At 38.9% G+C, this 17546-nt stretch overlaps 1 protein-coding gene across 7 annotated transcripts in view; it reads right to left on the bottom strand.

Annotated features, from left to right (window-relative positions):
• Nucleotides 1–17546, bottom strand: part of MET (MET proto-oncogene, receptor tyrosine kinase) — a 91371-nt gene that overhangs the window by 27137 nt on the left and 46688 nt on the right. For all 7 annotated transcript variants that reach the window (XM_074539937.1, XM_014275971.3, XM_074539939.1 and 4 more), the window contains 6 exons: nucleotides 16379–16552; nucleotides 10931–11091; nucleotides 9647–9749; nucleotides 9303–9439; nucleotides 6784–6957; nucleotides 5788–5887 (listed from right to left, as the gene is read on the bottom strand). In XM_074539937.1, the coding sequence (XP_074396038.1) occupies nucleotides 5788–5887; nucleotides 6784–6957; nucleotides 9303–9439; nucleotides 9647–9749; nucleotides 10931–11091; nucleotides 16379–16552 (849 nt within the window). The remainder of the gene's footprint in view (nucleotides 1–5787; nucleotides 5888–6783; nucleotides 6958–9302; nucleotides 9440–9646; nucleotides 9750–10930; nucleotides 11092–16378; nucleotides 16553–17546) is intronic.

Here is a 17546-nt window from a genome sequence, read left to right as displayed (position 1 = left end):
TTAAATGAATAGCAGTGGTATTCATAACTTTGTTTGTGGCTATCTATTAGAATCAGATACTTTACTTTATCAGTCTGGTCTCTGAAGCAGAAGCTTTCAGAAAATGATAAAAATCTAATAATACTCTTTGGAGGGGATGCAATGTGACTGATTGGTAAGGTCAAGAAAAATCTTATTTGCAATGCCCTTATTGGTACATGATTTGACATGACATTTTTACCTTGAAATTGGTTTTAGCAATTGAAGAATATGACGGTTTAGTTTTCAAGAAATATTGGATTGAGGATCTCCAAGAAAACCCCCCTAATTCAATCTATTGCCTTCTCAATTAAGATACTGCCTATCACCCAGCACCTTTAACTTTTATTTAATTAAACTTTAAAGTAGATTCACTTTAAAAGCTAAGCCTACATTTTTCTTGTGACAATAATCTACATCTGAAGACAAAGAGGAAGAAAAAATATAAAAATTATGGAGCATTTCACAAGCATAAGTAAATGCTATACCCCAAAGGGAATAATAATCCATTGCACAATGCATATGACTCATCACTTAAGGTATGTATTCTTGTTCCATTTGTAAAATATGACCCTTGAGGCAATTAATTCAAACCTGACCTACAGAACCTGAACTCCAGTGCCCAATTCAATTCTTTTTCATCTGATAGAACAACAGGAAAAATATGAGGGAGGATCTCCGAGCTCCAGAGGTCTCTCAGCAGCTGACCCAGATTAGAGAGGGGCAGTTGGGTGTGTATTACAGGATCTGCAGCTGTCAGAAAGGAGAAAAGGGCCAATTCGTTCCTTCATAAAAAGTAAACTTTTGGAGTTCCAGTGAAGAATGAAAGATGAATGAAGTTAAAGACAGACCTGGAGACTCTCCAACCATCCTTGCCAAAGGATGATTTCTCAATAGAAAGAGAAGAAAATACAGATCCAACATGAAGAGAAGCCCATTCAGAAGACTTTTCTGTGTAGAGCATGTCCTGAGGGTTTTTCAGCGAATTCATTGCCTTTTGCTGCCATTTTGGGTGGCACAATGAATGATCCTGATGTATTGGTAGCCTTTTTATTTTCGTTTTCTTTTTGGATGAAGGCATGAGAGATGATGCTTCTACTCTATCAGACCATGAGAGCAGAAGGTAGAGTAAAATGTCTCTTGTTCTGGGGTCTGACAGCCAGCCCTTTGCACGACATGGTCAATACTGACTGGGAGTCCAAACTCCTCCCTGGGCTTGGGGTGGTCAGTGTACCTTGTAGCACTGCATCCCGGCCACCCTGGTGATTTCACACAGGGGCTTTCCCCTGACATCCCTTGCTGTCCCCTTTTCTTGGCAGGAGATGTGTGTGAGTTACAGATTTGGCACAGAAATAAAGATGAATTTTCTCCTCTGTGGGGGAACACTTCACTGGGATTCTGTGGCAGCTTTGTGCCCCGGAGTCAGGAGAGATAGAGGATCCAAGCCTAGGAGTCTCTGGATAAGGAATCATGAATATCTTCAATAATCACACACTCGCTACTTGCACTTTACAGGGAATTTGTTTTATCATTATTTAATGCATCTAAGGTAGACACTCACTGCTGAATTCTAGGCATCTTGATGAATATGAGTACGGATTGCTTACAGACTTGGAAACATTGAATGAACTTTAGACTCTTTTAAAATTGTCCTGTAAAACAACAGGAAATGGCATGTGGCAGGGAAAAATTTAAAAATGCTGAAGAACATTCAAAAGACTACTTACTGAAGAGATAATTAAAAGTCTGTGGAAAGAGAAGATGTTGCATAGCTACAGAGTCAGTTGTTGAAGGTCACGTAATAAAAATGCTTCTTCTTAGTTTTGCAGCCTTGCATATCTTGGGACATTCATTGTTAGAAGAGATTAGGCAGAGGGAATATATATTGAAATTAGCTAATAGATGGCATATTAAAAATGCTACAAGAAAGGATCCCCAAATGACCACTTGTTCACTTTGGGGGAATCAAGGCAAACTACAGGCTTTCAAAGAAAAAAACATTACTCGCAAGTGCTTCAGAAGCAGAAGAGTCATCTAGCATGACTTACAGCACAGGTTCCTCACCAAACACTATTCCAAACTGTGCCTTGGGTATTCTTACAGGCACAGTGAAAGGAGGGAACAAGCTGCTTCCCTGCTTGTGTACCTCACACAGGAACTGGATATGTCAACAGAAGTGAGAAGGTTTCTGTATTCTTATGCTTTCTCTAGAGCTTTTAAGAATTTATGCAGCACTGCCTATATTCCATTTTTTTTCCATAATTGGAACAAATGATCAAACGAACTCATGACATAGAAATTAAAAAAACCACATTGCAATTATTGAAACATATGGTTCAATACATTTTTTCACTCATTGAAATAAATTCAAAGGAGGCAAAATATATTATTTTGACAGTATTAACATAAAATGTAATATAAACACAACAAGTGTGAACACAGTACTGAACATTTCTAAGGAAATTTAAATAAATATGAAAAAAATACAGTAAAATAGAAACAAGGCATTTTTGTTCTATAGAAGAAAAAGTTTCAGAGATAGTAAACTACAAACATGAATGCTGAAAAGCTCAACTTAAGTGTTTCTTCTTCAGAGGGCTGACATACTGTGCCCAAAACTTTTCAGTCTCAGTGAAACGGCACTTATAGGAAGTTCTTCCAGAAAAACTTTGTATCAGTTGTACCACTCACCTCTACCACTGGGATGGAAAGAGGCAGAGAAAAGCAAATGCCCCAGGGCATGTCTGCTGGCTCTGCTCCCTGAGACTTTGGGATGCAGAGCATCCCCAACAGCTCCTGCTGTTTACAGAAATGACCCTCCACCTACATTGTGACTCCATCAGGACTCTAGGCCAAAAAAACGTGAGGATGGAGAGCTGACAGGAAAAGGTGAGACCTATTTTAAATTAGGCACTGCCAGTTTCGTGATCTGAGAGGTGGCTGAAAGAATGAGAAGAGCTCTAGCAAACAATATTTATCAGGAGAATTTGGAGTGGTTTGGTTCTTTTAACTGGAAAAGATAAAGGTTGAATCATAACTTAGTGCAAATATATAAAATTAGCAGGAGGGACTGATTATCTGTTGCTTGTATCCACAGAGGGTTAAACAAGAAGATAGGTAATTAGCCACAGGATTTGGGTTAATTATTAGAAAGAAGTCTTTCCAAACCACTAGGTAAGCAGGTAGAGCAGCTCTCTCTAAAGCTTGTTTAAGCAAGATTGTGAAATTTCCTTCACAAGGAGCTTTAATAACAGCCTAAACAAGTATCTGGTAGGCAGTGGTCTGGGCACATTTGCTCCTGGCACAGGGAAGTGGGCCATGCTTGGCTGCTCTGGTCCCTCCCAGCTGTGTTTTCCTTTGATGCTTTGGGATGTGTCTCAGTGCTGGCTTTGGTTTTCCCAAGAGCCAGAGTTTCTCAATGCTGACAAAAGCAGCTTCTTGGAGGAGGCTAGTGAGAGAAAACTTAAAAGAAAAAGGGCTTAAATAAAAATTTTAAAAATGATTCATTTAGCTATCCTCTCCCAAACTAAGGAAGCCAAAAGACTCATTACCTCAGCTATAGCACTTCTTGAGCACTTCTTTGGTCTGTTCAGGAAAACAACCTGTCTTCTCTTTATAAAAGGGATACTTGGTCTGGATCTCTGCTGGAAATAGTTCCTCATTGTTGTTTATTTTAATAATGACTGGATGAACTTAGGGTTTTTTGGTACATCTCCCATGCAGAGAGCCCAGAACTTCCAGTGCAGGATGGGTAAGACTACAGCCATAGGCATCCTGCCCCAGAAATTTCCTCAGTTACACAGTACAATCCTGTTTTGCCACTTATAAATCTTCCATTTCTACCAGAGAATTAATACTCTTCATTTAGAAATATGCTTGAGGTAGAGAATAGTGGCAGAACAAATGGCTGCCACAGAGGCAGAGAATGCAACTGAGTGCCAGAAGCCTTTAATTTCAATAGCGCAAAAATATATTGCTTGGGCAATGTCAAAGTATAAAACACTCTGGATTACAATCCATTTGAGGTTATATTCCACCTTTTGTGCTGGGAGAATGAACTTGTGTACAGCTGCTCATACACTGGGGCAATTTCTTAGAGATCAGCAGTGGCAGGAGATTTGTTTGTTGGCAAATGTCAAACACACTGCACGGTATGAAAAGAAAAAGAGTAAAGGAGATAATTCTGACTGACAAATCCATGATTTTTTTCAACAACAACTTAAAGGCAGAATGAAAGCAAAACACTGCTCAAGCTTGCTCCCCAATATTTGGGGGAAAGAGTAAATTCTATGGTGTTTATTGCCTGGAGTTGCCAGTCACTTTGGGACAGTGTATTTTCTTTAAAACTTCAGATCTTTCAAATCTGTTCAGATTCTAAGAAGTCCTAAATATTTGACAGGGTGTACAGTATCAGGGCTTGAAGAGAAGCAATACTGCATATTCCCACAGGGGAATAGAAAAAGCAAACAAATGATCTTTGCACAAAGCAAAATCTCAAGACTTGATTTCAGCAACAATATTTCCCTTCAAAATCCTTTGTGCTTAGAAATAATTATGCTCACATTACTCAAAATCTAATAAATTTTGAGTTTGGTAGATTTCACTGGAAGATTTTATTTTCTGACTGATGGGTAAAGTGACTTTTTGATAACACTTAACACTGTGTTACATTGGAAAGGAACTGATTTCTAGATTAAAATCTGAACCTATTAAATTACAAGCCACGACTACATGCTGCGGAAATTCAGGTCCTGACACTCATAATATTATACAAATTAGGATCATGAAGAATATGATGACCTTGAAGCTATAAAAGACTGCAAATTTGCAGACATACCATTTAAAATGCATTGAGCAAACCTAGGTCTGATAGTTAGAATTCAATTCAGGAAACAGTGTATGATGATCATTAGAAATAAGCTGAGAATATGAACAGTAAGTAGCATGTCATAAAGAGTGTAGGTCAATTTAGCAATTTAGCTCCAGTTAGACTAAACAAACCTTACAGGATAAGAGAACGTTGGAGGTAGAACAAAAATGTGTAGACAAAAGCTTACAGAAGGCAGTTTCAGTAAAACTAGATGCCAAATGCCATCTTTGCCCTATAAGAATTAAAGCAGTTCATATAATCATATCTGTGTTTAGATTTGGACACTGTGTAGTGTTGACTCAGGAACAAAAAAAAAAAAAAATAGAAAACTTACATCTCTGATTGACACCTGCTGTTTAAGCAGAGGTACCCAATTGCAAGACCCCAAATCCATCTTAAAAGTTAATGAACTTATCAAAGTTAGGACAGATTTCCCCAAAAGAGATTTTGGCACAGAAATTGTTAAAAATAATGCTTAATTTTGATTTTATATATTTATTCCTCCTCTTCCTTTGATAGGAAGAGTCACCCACAGTCACCACTTGATCATCACAGTAGTGCCTGAACTTGTGGTGTAATCTGATATATCTATATTGCATTGCTGCAAGTTTAGTCATTCAATTTGTATTGTTAAATTGAAATATATAAATCTTCTTATCAGATACTGTACTAGCCTTGTTTCTTTGGAAAAGGTTTATTGGAAACAGTTGTTTTATCCTCACCTTAATTGCAAATTTGTTTTGCATTTTTTCTGTACAGTGAAAACAGTCTTTGCAGAAAACACCAAAATATCAGTAGAAGTTTCAAGGCAAAAGTCAAAGTATTTGGCTGAAAATTCACAACCATTCCCTACACCAAGATGAAAAGATAACAGATTGTGTTCTCTAAGATTGACTCACCACAGAGAAGTTCATTCCTAGTTTAGGTACAGTAATCACCATCTGAGGAAAGCACACTGAGTTCAAGTTGATTCCCTGAGCTGTGATTGTACTTCCACCACTAGGAAAATCCACCAAAACAAGAAAAAAAAAAGGAGGGAAAAGAAAAAGAGAAGATAAGTAGAATAAATAACTGCTGTGATAATGTAATGTTAATTACAAATTATATTTTAGAGTAAATGATAACATAAAACCATAATTAGGGATATGCATTGGGTAAATGCAAATACATAGCTTTGAGCAGTGAGATAATTTTTCTGGGAAACAAATTTTACATTTACTATAACAACTAATCAAAAAAGAAAAAAGGAAAACAATTTTTAAAACTGTGATAAGCCAGGGTATAAAAAAAATGCGTAAATTTTAAAAGAGGTTGCTTTTTTTGTACTTTGTATTTGCTAACTTACTTATTTCACCTATTGTGTTCAGTGGTGCTGAAAAAGGTGTCTCTTTTACTGCTGACATTTTTTTGGCAAAGGCAGATGGCTTGGATTAGAGCTACTGGGACCATAAATTTGTCACTTGAAAACACACACATTCTAGCATACATATATATTCATAATGTTTATATAGCACTGGATTTAGACTATTTTAAAATCCATTTGCTCTCCTGAGTCCGCTGACTTGTCACATTAAATGATTTTCCTCAGCAATCAGTGTAATGTCCAGACACAGCACAGGAGACACACTTAGCAGTGCAGTGGGTATCTCAGTGGGACATCACAGGTAGGCTCAGCAGCAGCTAGGAGTGAAATCAAAGAGAAAAGAGGCACCCTTCCCCCTTCTCCTTCACCTCTGAAAGGAAATGATTTGCCCTCTGCAACTGCACCATAATAGAAACAATTGGCACGGAAGATAGAGATAAAAATGCAATTTCTTTTGATAGATTGCTGAGCTGCATAGCCGTTCTTAGTTCATTTGCTGCTTTTCTTATTTATATAAGAAAATTTCACTCACCTAAGAAAAGATTTGGCTGGATGAATTTTTAAAACAACTGGGTCTTCTCTGTATGTGAAATGGCTTCTTGTGTCTCGAACAGCTTCATCGATTTCCATTCTCACACGATATTCCTGCGGAATTTGCTGTGCTGGAGTGTAGCACTCCACAGTGCTCGCCGATATGCTGGGAGGACTGAAAACAGATTGCTTGTCACCATTATGAAACATGTACTTGGCTTAAAACACTGTCCTTTACTGAGCCCCAACCTTGCCTAAGGATCTGTTCATAAAAAAGTCATTGATTTTCCTGCTGGATAATCAGATTGCAACAAGTAAGCATGGCATAAGGTAGAAATTGCAACAGCATGGCTTAAGCTCAAGATTAATCTTAATTCAGTTGACTTGCACCTTCCTGATGGAAGGTGTTGCCCCGGTACTGGTGACAACCCCATGAGCCCCTGAACCCTGCAAAGGCAGCTTCCAGCCTGGAAAACAAGAGCACGCTCCACATTTAAGGAGAATAACTTTGTCTGCTGTAACCAAATAATGTAACCTCTTTCAAATCCACAGGACTTATTCTGTGTTAAAAGCCTCAAGTAAGAGTGCTTGTGTGGGATGCACCAGATGCTAAGGGGCAGGCAGAGGGCAACGAGAAAGAAGGACAAAATTCAAGAAGAGCTGGCTGAATTCAGTGGGATATTCACCTTTCCCTTGCTATCATGCCTGGCCATGGAAGTCCTCCTCCTCCTACATGAGCTCAGTGGGAGAGTGGACAGCAGGAGGATCCTGAAGTTTGAAGCACATGAAATGTGGCCAGAGGGAGCAGGGCACATCAGAGACAAGGGTGGCAACTGACTGGGGAGTAAAAGTAACTCTGCCAGCTGGTTTCAGGGATTTGGCCCCAAGCACATCCATGGGTCATACAAGCGAGGCTGTTCTCATAGAATGTAAGAGATGTTAGACAAAAGGGACATTTGCTACAACCTCTGAAGCTTTCCAGGAAGGTGGGGTTCACCATAAGGGATAGCGATTCATTCATCTGTTTCTAGAAGCTTTTTAATGTCTTTTAAAGGAAAAACGTAAATCTTGCTCTAGCTGCCCTCAGAACAGGAGAAAGCTGCCTGTTTTGCTAGAGAAACAGCTGCCTTGAGAAACTGGTTAAGATTTACACAGAAGTCTCCAGGCAACTTGGCTAGTGAGAAAGAGGGGTACTGGAGATGCTTACTGGAAAAGTCTCAGCTATTGTTCAATACCTAGAAAGTCTCAATATTGTTCAATATTGTTCAATATTGTTCAATATTGTTCAATATTGTTCAATACCTAGAGGTCCACCTGACCAACATCTGCCTCTGAGCTGGCTGCTGTCCCATCCCCATAGTAGATGTCTCAAATGAATCATTCCCAAAAGGTTCATTTATTTCTCCATTAGCTGACAAAACCACAAAGAAATGCAACCCTAACTATTAATGAACAGAAAAATCATGAAGATCTTTTTAGTGATCACACTTGAATATCTAAATCCTTTTCCTTGATTTAGTCAGACTTGGCTGATTTGATCAAGAACATACAATAAATCATTTAGCAGTAAAGAATAAATTTAATCTCTCCTGACTCTGAGTCTTGTGTTAACTAATAGGCTACTGCTTCCCCATGGTCTCCACAAGTGTGAAGTTTTGCCACTATGATTTTCCATAATCATCAGATGATGCTCAAATTTCAGAGGAATTGCTGGATGTCCTGTTTCTGGAACACAGTGAGCCAGATTCTGCCTTGTCCAAAGAGGTGACAATTTTGGAATCACCCTGCTGTTCCTAAGCAGAGAACCAAGTCGGATTTGTGCCATGGTAGACTGGCTACCAAATTCAGAACTCGTCTGCCCATAGTGGAGAATCTGTGTTTGGTGACCAAACCCATCACAGATTTCTGACTGAGTTCCTGCTGGATCCAGTACAGAGCCACAAGAAATTCTGGCTTAAACCTCCAAATTTTCTAAATACCAGGAGAAGTATGATGCTGCCAAACTGATGCTGCCTCTGTTTTGTAGGCTGTTCTCTGATAGCAGTGCAGAAATGTCTATCCCATGCATGGGATGGATTGTCACCCTGGCCAGGTTTCCACCCTGGCAGGCAGGCAGCAGGAAATGGTGACTTGTGCCCACTGGCTGCTCACTGGCAGCTGCTGCATGAACAGCAGCTCTTGCTAATACAGGAGAGAGAGCTGAGTGTGTGGGAAGCAGGGTGACAAAAATGACAGGAAATAAGCAGTTTCTTGTCCATTAGAAGCTGATTTGACACTTCTCTATGCAACCTTTTAATGAGGTTAATGAAGACACTAGAGAATAAACAAGACTTCCAGAAAACTATAGTTGCTTCTAGAAATCTTTCAAGTATCCTAAACTCAGGATACTGCCTATTATAAATTCCCCAATAAGTAACACAAGAAGAGGAAAGCAAAAGTTTGAGTTTGGTTTTTTAACTCCAAGGCTTTTAATCAAGACATTTCAGTATTAAAGGCATTGTGTTTTAGTCAGTACATTACCTTTTCAAAGTGCATGGTTGCTCACCAACAAAAATCCTCATGGATTTCCCACTGTCTAGGTATTTTCCAGCTATAGTCAACAATGTTCCTCCAGATTTGGGGCCATAGGTGGGAGATATACTTGTTATTACAGGATTCTAAGGGGAGGTAAAAATAAAACCAGTGGATTATGAACATATTTTCAAAATGTTGAGAGGACTTAAAACATTTGTTAACATTTCCATGAAGTAACAATAAAGCCAACATGGATACAGAATTTACTATGCTGGACTGGACTCATGGGGAGTCCATAACAGTTAATATTGAAGCTAATTTTGACTATAAAATTTTAATCTAGTGCTTACCACGTATGAAAATGTATTGAATAGTGTTTTGCCATGTCCAACAGAAACACTACTGGATATATTAAAACCGGGACTTTTTGCAGCAGGAACTGTGCATTCCAGCCTTTAGAAAACAAGGAAAAAATGGGATTACATTTTTTTTTCTGATTGATTTTTTCATATTAAAATAGAACCACTTCAAACTCATAATAATGAGGAATCCATACTAAACAGATCATCAATCTATGTGCACCACAGACATTTCAGAAATAATAGCTAAAAGAACTGTAGCCCTCTTCCTTAATAATAAATACAAATGCTGTGGACCTTATAATACTTGGCCACAGAAAATAATTTTAGTGTATCATATACATTTCAGAAAAAAAGAAGCATGACAGAAAAAAATAAATACCTCTACTCAATGGCTGATGGTTTTTTAAAATTTTTCCTTTAATATCAAATTTTGGCAGACAATAGCATTAAAAAAAATGAATCATATACACAAGTTTGTTATAAAAAAATTAAACATTGCCAAAAATTAAACTTGAACTTCTGCAGCAGCATATGTCAATGTATTATATTACATTCACATATCTCATATATAATCTAGTCTCATTAAATCATCTTGTTTCCATTGAGACTGTTCAGAACAGCAGTTAGGAGAGTGCTCAACACTTCTGGAGCACTTGCTGGAGTATCTGCACTGCCATGTATGTCCACTGCAAAGCTGTGCCACGATTTGTGCATTGCTTTGGTGGTAGAGAGAGGATATTCACTGAACTTGCATTTCTGCAAGATAAAAATCACAGTAACCTCTGTCTTGAACTTAACCCAATATCCCTGTGCCTCAGATACTTATTTCTGAGGAGGAGGAGAGGTGCAGTTGAGGGTCATAAGCCTCTGGATGACGAAATACCTGCATCTTCTCACACTTCCCTGGAGCAGCAGCTTTACAGATCAGGAAGACAGAGGTGACATAACTTAACCCAGCAGGATCCCAGCCAAAGGAACTGCCCCCTTTTCAAACCTTTGAATAGCTCCATTCTTGCCAGCTTTCACAGATGTTGAATAGCATTTCACAGACAAATCCGAAAACCTGCTGCAGGAGCTATTGGCATAAACTAGATTTATTTCATCTCCATTTTGAGCATTCTTTTTCTTGGTGAGTTTATTAAACCATGACATTTCTTCAAATTTAAAATTTCAGAATCAGAGATGATACTTATAGGCTGAATGCTTGTATTTGCAAAAAATACATAAAGAACATCTGTATAAATGATTTTTTTTTTTTTTTAGGTTTCTTACCTATTTTTGTTGCTAGATTTTGCTTCCAGAGGACAAATTTGTCCTCCAATATGGACTACTGTATTTTTTAATTCAAATCTATTATTTTTGCTGAATCCAAAGTCCCATCCACACAGTGTCAATTTTGTCCCGCCTTCTATGGGAGCGCTGCTTGGGAGAATCTGTTAAAAAAATATTGTGTTAGTTGAATCACATTTTCTTGAACTTCACTTGGATCTAAAGAATGGGCAAAGGAATAATTTTAGAAAAGCATTTCTTTTGGTAGACTATGTCCTAGCATTCATCTTAATTGTTCTTCACCTTTCATTTGTCACATTATGAGCTTTCTATGACAGTAGCAATAAATAACAAAACCTGTACTGGAAGGCTTTGAAAGATAGTGTTTAGGGGCACTGAACAAGCTGTGCATTGTAATAGTCTTTTAAATCCTGCAGTTCTTGTCTTTCACATCTTATTTCTGCTGTGTTAAACACACAATATACTTATTTTGTTAGAAGCTGAATGCTGAACACAAAAGAGCCCCCAAATGACCGTTTTTTGCCAGCTTGATGAAAGTTGGGTTCAGAGTGAAGTAGCTTCAAAGACACCATAATCCAATATTGCGTTGACTGTGATAAAGTTATCATGACTTCTGCTATTCTTTCCTTAAACGTTTTACATTTCGTCACCTCTAATTCCAAGTTAAAAATAAACTGCCCCTCAGAAACACAGAGACAATCTACAAAGGAAATACATTTTTTTTTTGTATGTGTGTGTGTGTATTGTAAATTGTCCTGTAAAATATAACAATGGTGGGAAAAACGTAGGAACACTATAGAAGTCTTACAAAACTCAGTAAAAGCACCGGTTAGTACTGTCAGTAAAACAACCCCAAAACTCACCAAAAAACCAACCAAAAAGAAAATATATTAGTTCAGGAATTATGAGGACTTTCAACAATACTGCACAATTTTGCAAACATACCAGTACCACTAGACAAACAAAAAAGAATGAAAGGAATGAGAGACTGAATTTATACTTGTGATTATAGTGCCTAAGTATCTTAATGCTTTAGTGATAATAATTTTGCCCCTAAAATGCAATACAGCTGTGTCCTTCAAAGGACCCGGCTTAATTTTCAAGCTGAAAGGAAAGTGTTTGAGTGATACTTGGCTATTATTTCATCTGGAAATCCAGTAAGACAGCACATTTCTTTTCAACTCTCTTGTAGCTATACTTCAAGACTCTCACAAATGAACTATTGTAGATAGAAAGGCAGCTGAAGAATACTTCAAAAGAATTATACCATATACTATATATGGGGAAATTTACTGCCCTCATTAGAAACCAGACAAAGAGTCTGACTTAAAATGCACTGAAGCCAGGAGGAACCTTTTCTGTTTTAAAGAGCTTTGAATCAGCTCTCAAGGAGCAAAGAGGGAACCTATGCAGGACCAGCACTTTTGTACAAATCCGTAAAAAGGGAGTGACACACAACTGCTGCTATGAGCTTGGAACCATTCTGTGCCCACAAAATCTGTGCTATTCCCAGGTTTAACTTTTCCTTGTTTCTTTGGAGTTTTCTTCTTCAAAATCTGGATTTGACTTCAGATTCCAGTTTTCCACTCTGCTCAGTATCTCAGCACATTATCTGTTTTTGAAATAGCAAGACCCTAGCAGAAAATGAAATTGCTCTGTGGGAGTACAGGATGTCCCGATGTTTTGTACAATACATTGACATGTGGCATTTGAAAAGTTTGAAATGTAATCCACCAGTTAGCAAAATGAGGGCTTCACAAAGCCATACAGAATAAAAACTGAACACGTTTTTAGTGATCTTACATGGCAAAAGAGACTTGTGATAGCAACCTGTGTGCCTTAATTGAGGGGTACCAAGTATTTAGTACATTTTGTCAACAATTTTAGGAGGCAACACCTCTAAGTAGATAGCAAACTATAAAGAAACAAAAGATCAAAGTATTTTTTAAAAGTTCTGCCAAACTCCCCTGTTTTTATTCAAAATTTATATTTGTTCCATTTGTTCTGTATGATGAAATGCCTGAAAATCAAATGTGGTTTTCCAGACTTTTTCTTGAGAGTGTTGAAAAGAATGGACAGTGAATCTCCTGAACCTCCTACTGAGGTATTTGTAGGCCTCTTCTGTGTACTTACATTGCACTGATAGTAACAGAAAACAATAAAACCAGTTATAAATGCTATGAAATGCAGGATTCAAAAAATATTATGTTATCTCCACTGATAACATGGAGCAAGTCCTGTCATTCTGCTGCTTTCTGACTTTTGGTAAAGGGAGAAAGTTAACTTTTTGTTTTTGGAAAACTTTAAAGCATTGTGTTTTCCTTTTATTTATGTTGACAGCTAATATCCACTTAATATATTATTGGAAGAAAATACCTATTTATTAAAGTTTTATTAGCACATTCATTTTAATTCAAAGACAAGAACACATGTGCACAACCACATGTGAAATTTCCAGCAAAGCCTCCAACCTAAACAGGCAGCAGAAGGCCTGATGTTCTCGATACGTCTGATACAAAAGCCAGCTACAATGACTCACTTTAAAAACAACAACAAACCATGTCAGATTTTTAACCACAACAAAGAATCAGAAGGGAGCCCAATTTATTTCTTCTTTTACACCCTTCACCTTTCAGCGTGACCTGAACACCACGCGCAGATGCCTGCAATTTGTTCCAGCACCAAGTGATCTCTGAGGAGACTCCCTCCTGGCTTCCCTCTAGAGCTGCTCATCCAGGATGATGAAAATCCTCATTGCTGGCAGAGGCAGGGGGTGGGAGCAGACTGGGAGCTGGGCTCTGGAGGGGATGTGTCCTAGCGCCTGCCCTACTATGCTGCCCATGTCTGGGCAGACCTGCCTGCTCCTCTCCAACCCACAGCTCCAAGGGAAAGTGCTTAAAGCAGGGCAAAAGAGACAAAGGATCTGCAGGACTCCATAGGAAAACACTGGGCTTCTTCTCTGCCATCCCTCCTGAGAGGAAAAATTATTTTTTTTTCCCGTTGTACACCGGTCTGTATAACAACCTGGGAAAACGTCACTGAAGATTAGTTAGCTAACATCCACTGGAGCAGACCCTCAGGGAGCAATCTGCTCCCCTCAGGTTAAAGTGATCATATGACATATCTCAAGCAATCTGTCCCTCTGAAAGCTGCAAAATATTAGGGAGAGGTTTGGACTGAATTTCAGATACTATGCAAAGCAGGTCATCCTCCGTTTGTTAGGAACAAAACGAGCTTGTTTCTTACATTTTATGCATGTGAGTTTCAAGACAGATCAGAAGATGATGAATAATCTGTTTTATATTTTTTTCAGTAATCATGTTAAATGTCATGGTCCAGTAGAGCATGAAATTTGTCTTAACAGCTAGCAATCCAATGGATTTAAGTATCCAGCTGCATTTTTTTTCCTTACAAGCCTTCTGGAAGCAACTTCTACCAACATTGGCACGCAGTAATTCGAGATTCACTTTCAGATCCATCAGTGTCACAGCTCCATATTCATTACAGGGGTAGACTGGGCTTGTGCTGAGCAGGCTGGGCTGAGCCATGTGGGGAAGGGAAGCACCTACCCAGCCTCACACCCGTTCCCACTGCCCCACGTCCAAGGTGTGCTCCCCTCCCAGCACTCACAAGGACTGCAGAGATGGCTGTAGGGGATACACCTCTTGCTCTAAGTGCCTGTGCATGGGCTCCAGGCTCTTGGTTCTTTAAACTGCTGAGTGAACACATTCAAAATTGAAATTAAAGAGAGCTTCATGAGTTCAGCCCTTCTGAAAATCAGAAACGAAGCAGTTCAGAACCTGACAAATATTTTTTGAGCTATGGAAATATACAGCCACTTCTGGAAAGTTTGCAAATAAAAAAACATTAAGGGTGCTTGAGCTCTAGAAAAGATGAAACAAACTGTGCAGGACAGGTGAGCACCTTGGGCCTGCAGAGGTACAGAAAAATATATAAGAGCTAATTCTCACTGCATACCTTTGAATTGGTGACTGAATCTCATACAGACTAAGGCTGTAAAGGATTGTTTCACTATCTAATATAAGCATTTTGAAACAAATGTGGTTTTGTATAAAGGAAAAGTAAACTGTTCACATTCTGCATTAGCAAGTTTTGTGCATCTCCTCTGCCCTAAGTAAATGGCCATAGAAGGCAGGCAAACTGCCCCTCCCCCTTCCATTTTCCATCCATTTTGGGTTTGATTCCTATAACTCTTTATTGTTTTTTCACTGAATTTTAGCTGTGTTAATCGTAAATTTTGTGACTGAAAGGTGAACATGGAAAAAAACAACCCTGTAAACATGTGTTTGTATACTTCTTTCTAGATTAATAGCAGTTTTGTCTAAAATATTAAAACTTAAAAATACTGTTGTACATGAAATCATATGCCTGGATAAAAGAAATACATTATTTATTTAAAACCCACTTTTTTCTCCCTTTCTAAGAGTTTGGCATATCAAACTTTCATGTCTGTTTGTAAGTTGTATTCTAATAAAGGAAAATGTATTTTTAACTACATGATGTAGTTCAAATGCACTAACATAAGCGAATGTGGCAGTAAATGCTACCAGAACATTTTATGCTTGTCCTTCCCTTAGATTTCTAGTCCATCAACTGCCCTACAAACCTCTGCTTTCACAGTCACGTCACACTTCACACGGGAAGATTTGGTTCCATGTACAGTACAAATCCTGCATTAAGCATAGCTGAATTAAAGCAGGACTCTGCCAGTGCAGCTCCCTGCTCATCCGTGCCTCCTTGTTGTCCCACACCCTTGATGAGCTCTGGCTGGCTGGCAGCAGCCTCTGGCTGCCCCTGCCCTGGGGGAGCAGCTACAGGCTTGCTCCTCGTTGGTGCCAAGTGGACCCATAGGAAGAAGGGGACAGGAAGGGACATTATGGAGAAAAAAACTTCCCAGGAGCTTGGGTAGGGGAAAGAAGGGGTTTTCCTCAGAAAAAACCATCAGGCTTTCCTCCAACATTGGAGCCAGCCCGGGGATGGATGAAGAGTTGGAGCCAGAGCCCTCCTGTGCTGGGTTAGGCTGTGGTGACTCTGGGCAGGATGTGCTTTCCTCCACTTTTGTCTCTGAGAGAAGCCCAAGAGGAGGGACACTCCTTTCTGTGACTGGCTTTGCTGTCAGACCCCTGCCAGGCTCAGACCCATCTTGTTTCCCCATCAGAAGTGCTCTGTAGGGCCAAGGATCTCCCAAGGCTGGTAAGGATGATCAGACAAACCTGTCCATCCATGAGCATCTCAGCCCACAGTGCTCAGGGAGACCGTGTGCATCCAGTCAGAGGATTCATGGACATCACGGCTGAGGGGAAGTTGAGGAAAACTGACAATTTATCATGATTACATGAATATAAAATGTCTACAGAGTGCAGACTGTTCTTCCCTCAAGAGATAAATGCAAGAAATCCACCTCTTTACCTCATAAACCCTAGGCAAGCAGGTGTCCTGGGTCCAGGTGTTGCTGGGGCACTCGGAAGACCTGAGGCACTGCTGACTGCACCAGCCACACTCCATGAAGGCTGGGGCCAGCAGGCACTGGCTGCAGGACCTGAAGTGATGGCAGCCTGGCCCCTTCAGAGGGATCTTTGTTATCTGTCGACAGAGAGACATGGTGCATACAGCCTTTTAATACGTGCACTAAGTGGCAAGGAGAATCTCTATTTATGCATAGCATGCTGGTGCTACTCAGATTTCAGATGTGCAAGCCACAGTTCGACTTCTCTTTAGCTCAGTAATTATAGGATCTTATAAGTAATTTAACTGACATGATTTTAAATTCGCTTGGGAGAAACCCTAAAGGCATCTTAATGTTATATACAGTTACTACCAGCATCTGGTGTTTACAGCAAGATAGCATTTTTTGCTGATGGAGAAAGAAAGCAGCAGCGTGCTCCTCCCAGTTCTGTATCTCAGTATGCCTTACTTTATACATTTGTAAAAATAGGTATGATGGCTATTTTAGCTTTGGTGAGGCTGTATTAATAGCTGTGGCACACTTACAGCATGTGACTGCCCATGTACTTGTTTTTTAACACCTATCATCAAAAAACCCATACTTTACCTGAAATACAACTTAAAATTTATATTACTTAAAATATCAGGATAGCTATGAAATAGTCACTCTAAACATGTAAGAATTATCTTTCGTCAAAATATTAAAATCAATATAGAATTACATTACTATATAAGTGCCTTATATTTCTTTATACTTCAGGACCTTCCTTAAATTTATTTTGTACATTTTCTGAAGATCACTCTTATAAATAACTCATACATTTCTAGTAAATGATTAATAACAATCTTTATGGCTGATGTATTTCTGTAAGTCCTTATAGAACTCAAGGGGTCAAATTATTGCTTACGATTATGGTTTAGGATTATCCGTAATATTATCTGCTGATGTTTTAAACCTGTTCTTCAATGCATATCTACTTATGACAATAGCATATTTATGATGGCTCTTCATCTTTTATTAACTCTTTGTAGACTACATGCTAAAGTAATTTTCAAGTCTCACTGACTTACAGTTTTAAAGACATGCATGTAATTCTAGCACACACAACTGTCCTTAAAAAGTCACAATGCT

The sequence above is a fragment of the Zonotrichia albicollis genome, chromosome 4 (genome assembly GCF_047830755.1).
Source record: "Zonotrichia albicollis isolate bZonAlb1 chromosome 4, bZonAlb1.hap1, whole genome shotgun sequence".
Taxonomy (NCBI): domain Eukaryota; kingdom Metazoa; phylum Chordata; class Aves; order Passeriformes; family Passerellidae; genus Zonotrichia; species Zonotrichia albicollis.
Note: the sequence above shows the minus strand (reverse complement) of the source record. Positions and strands in the feature narration are given on the sequence as shown.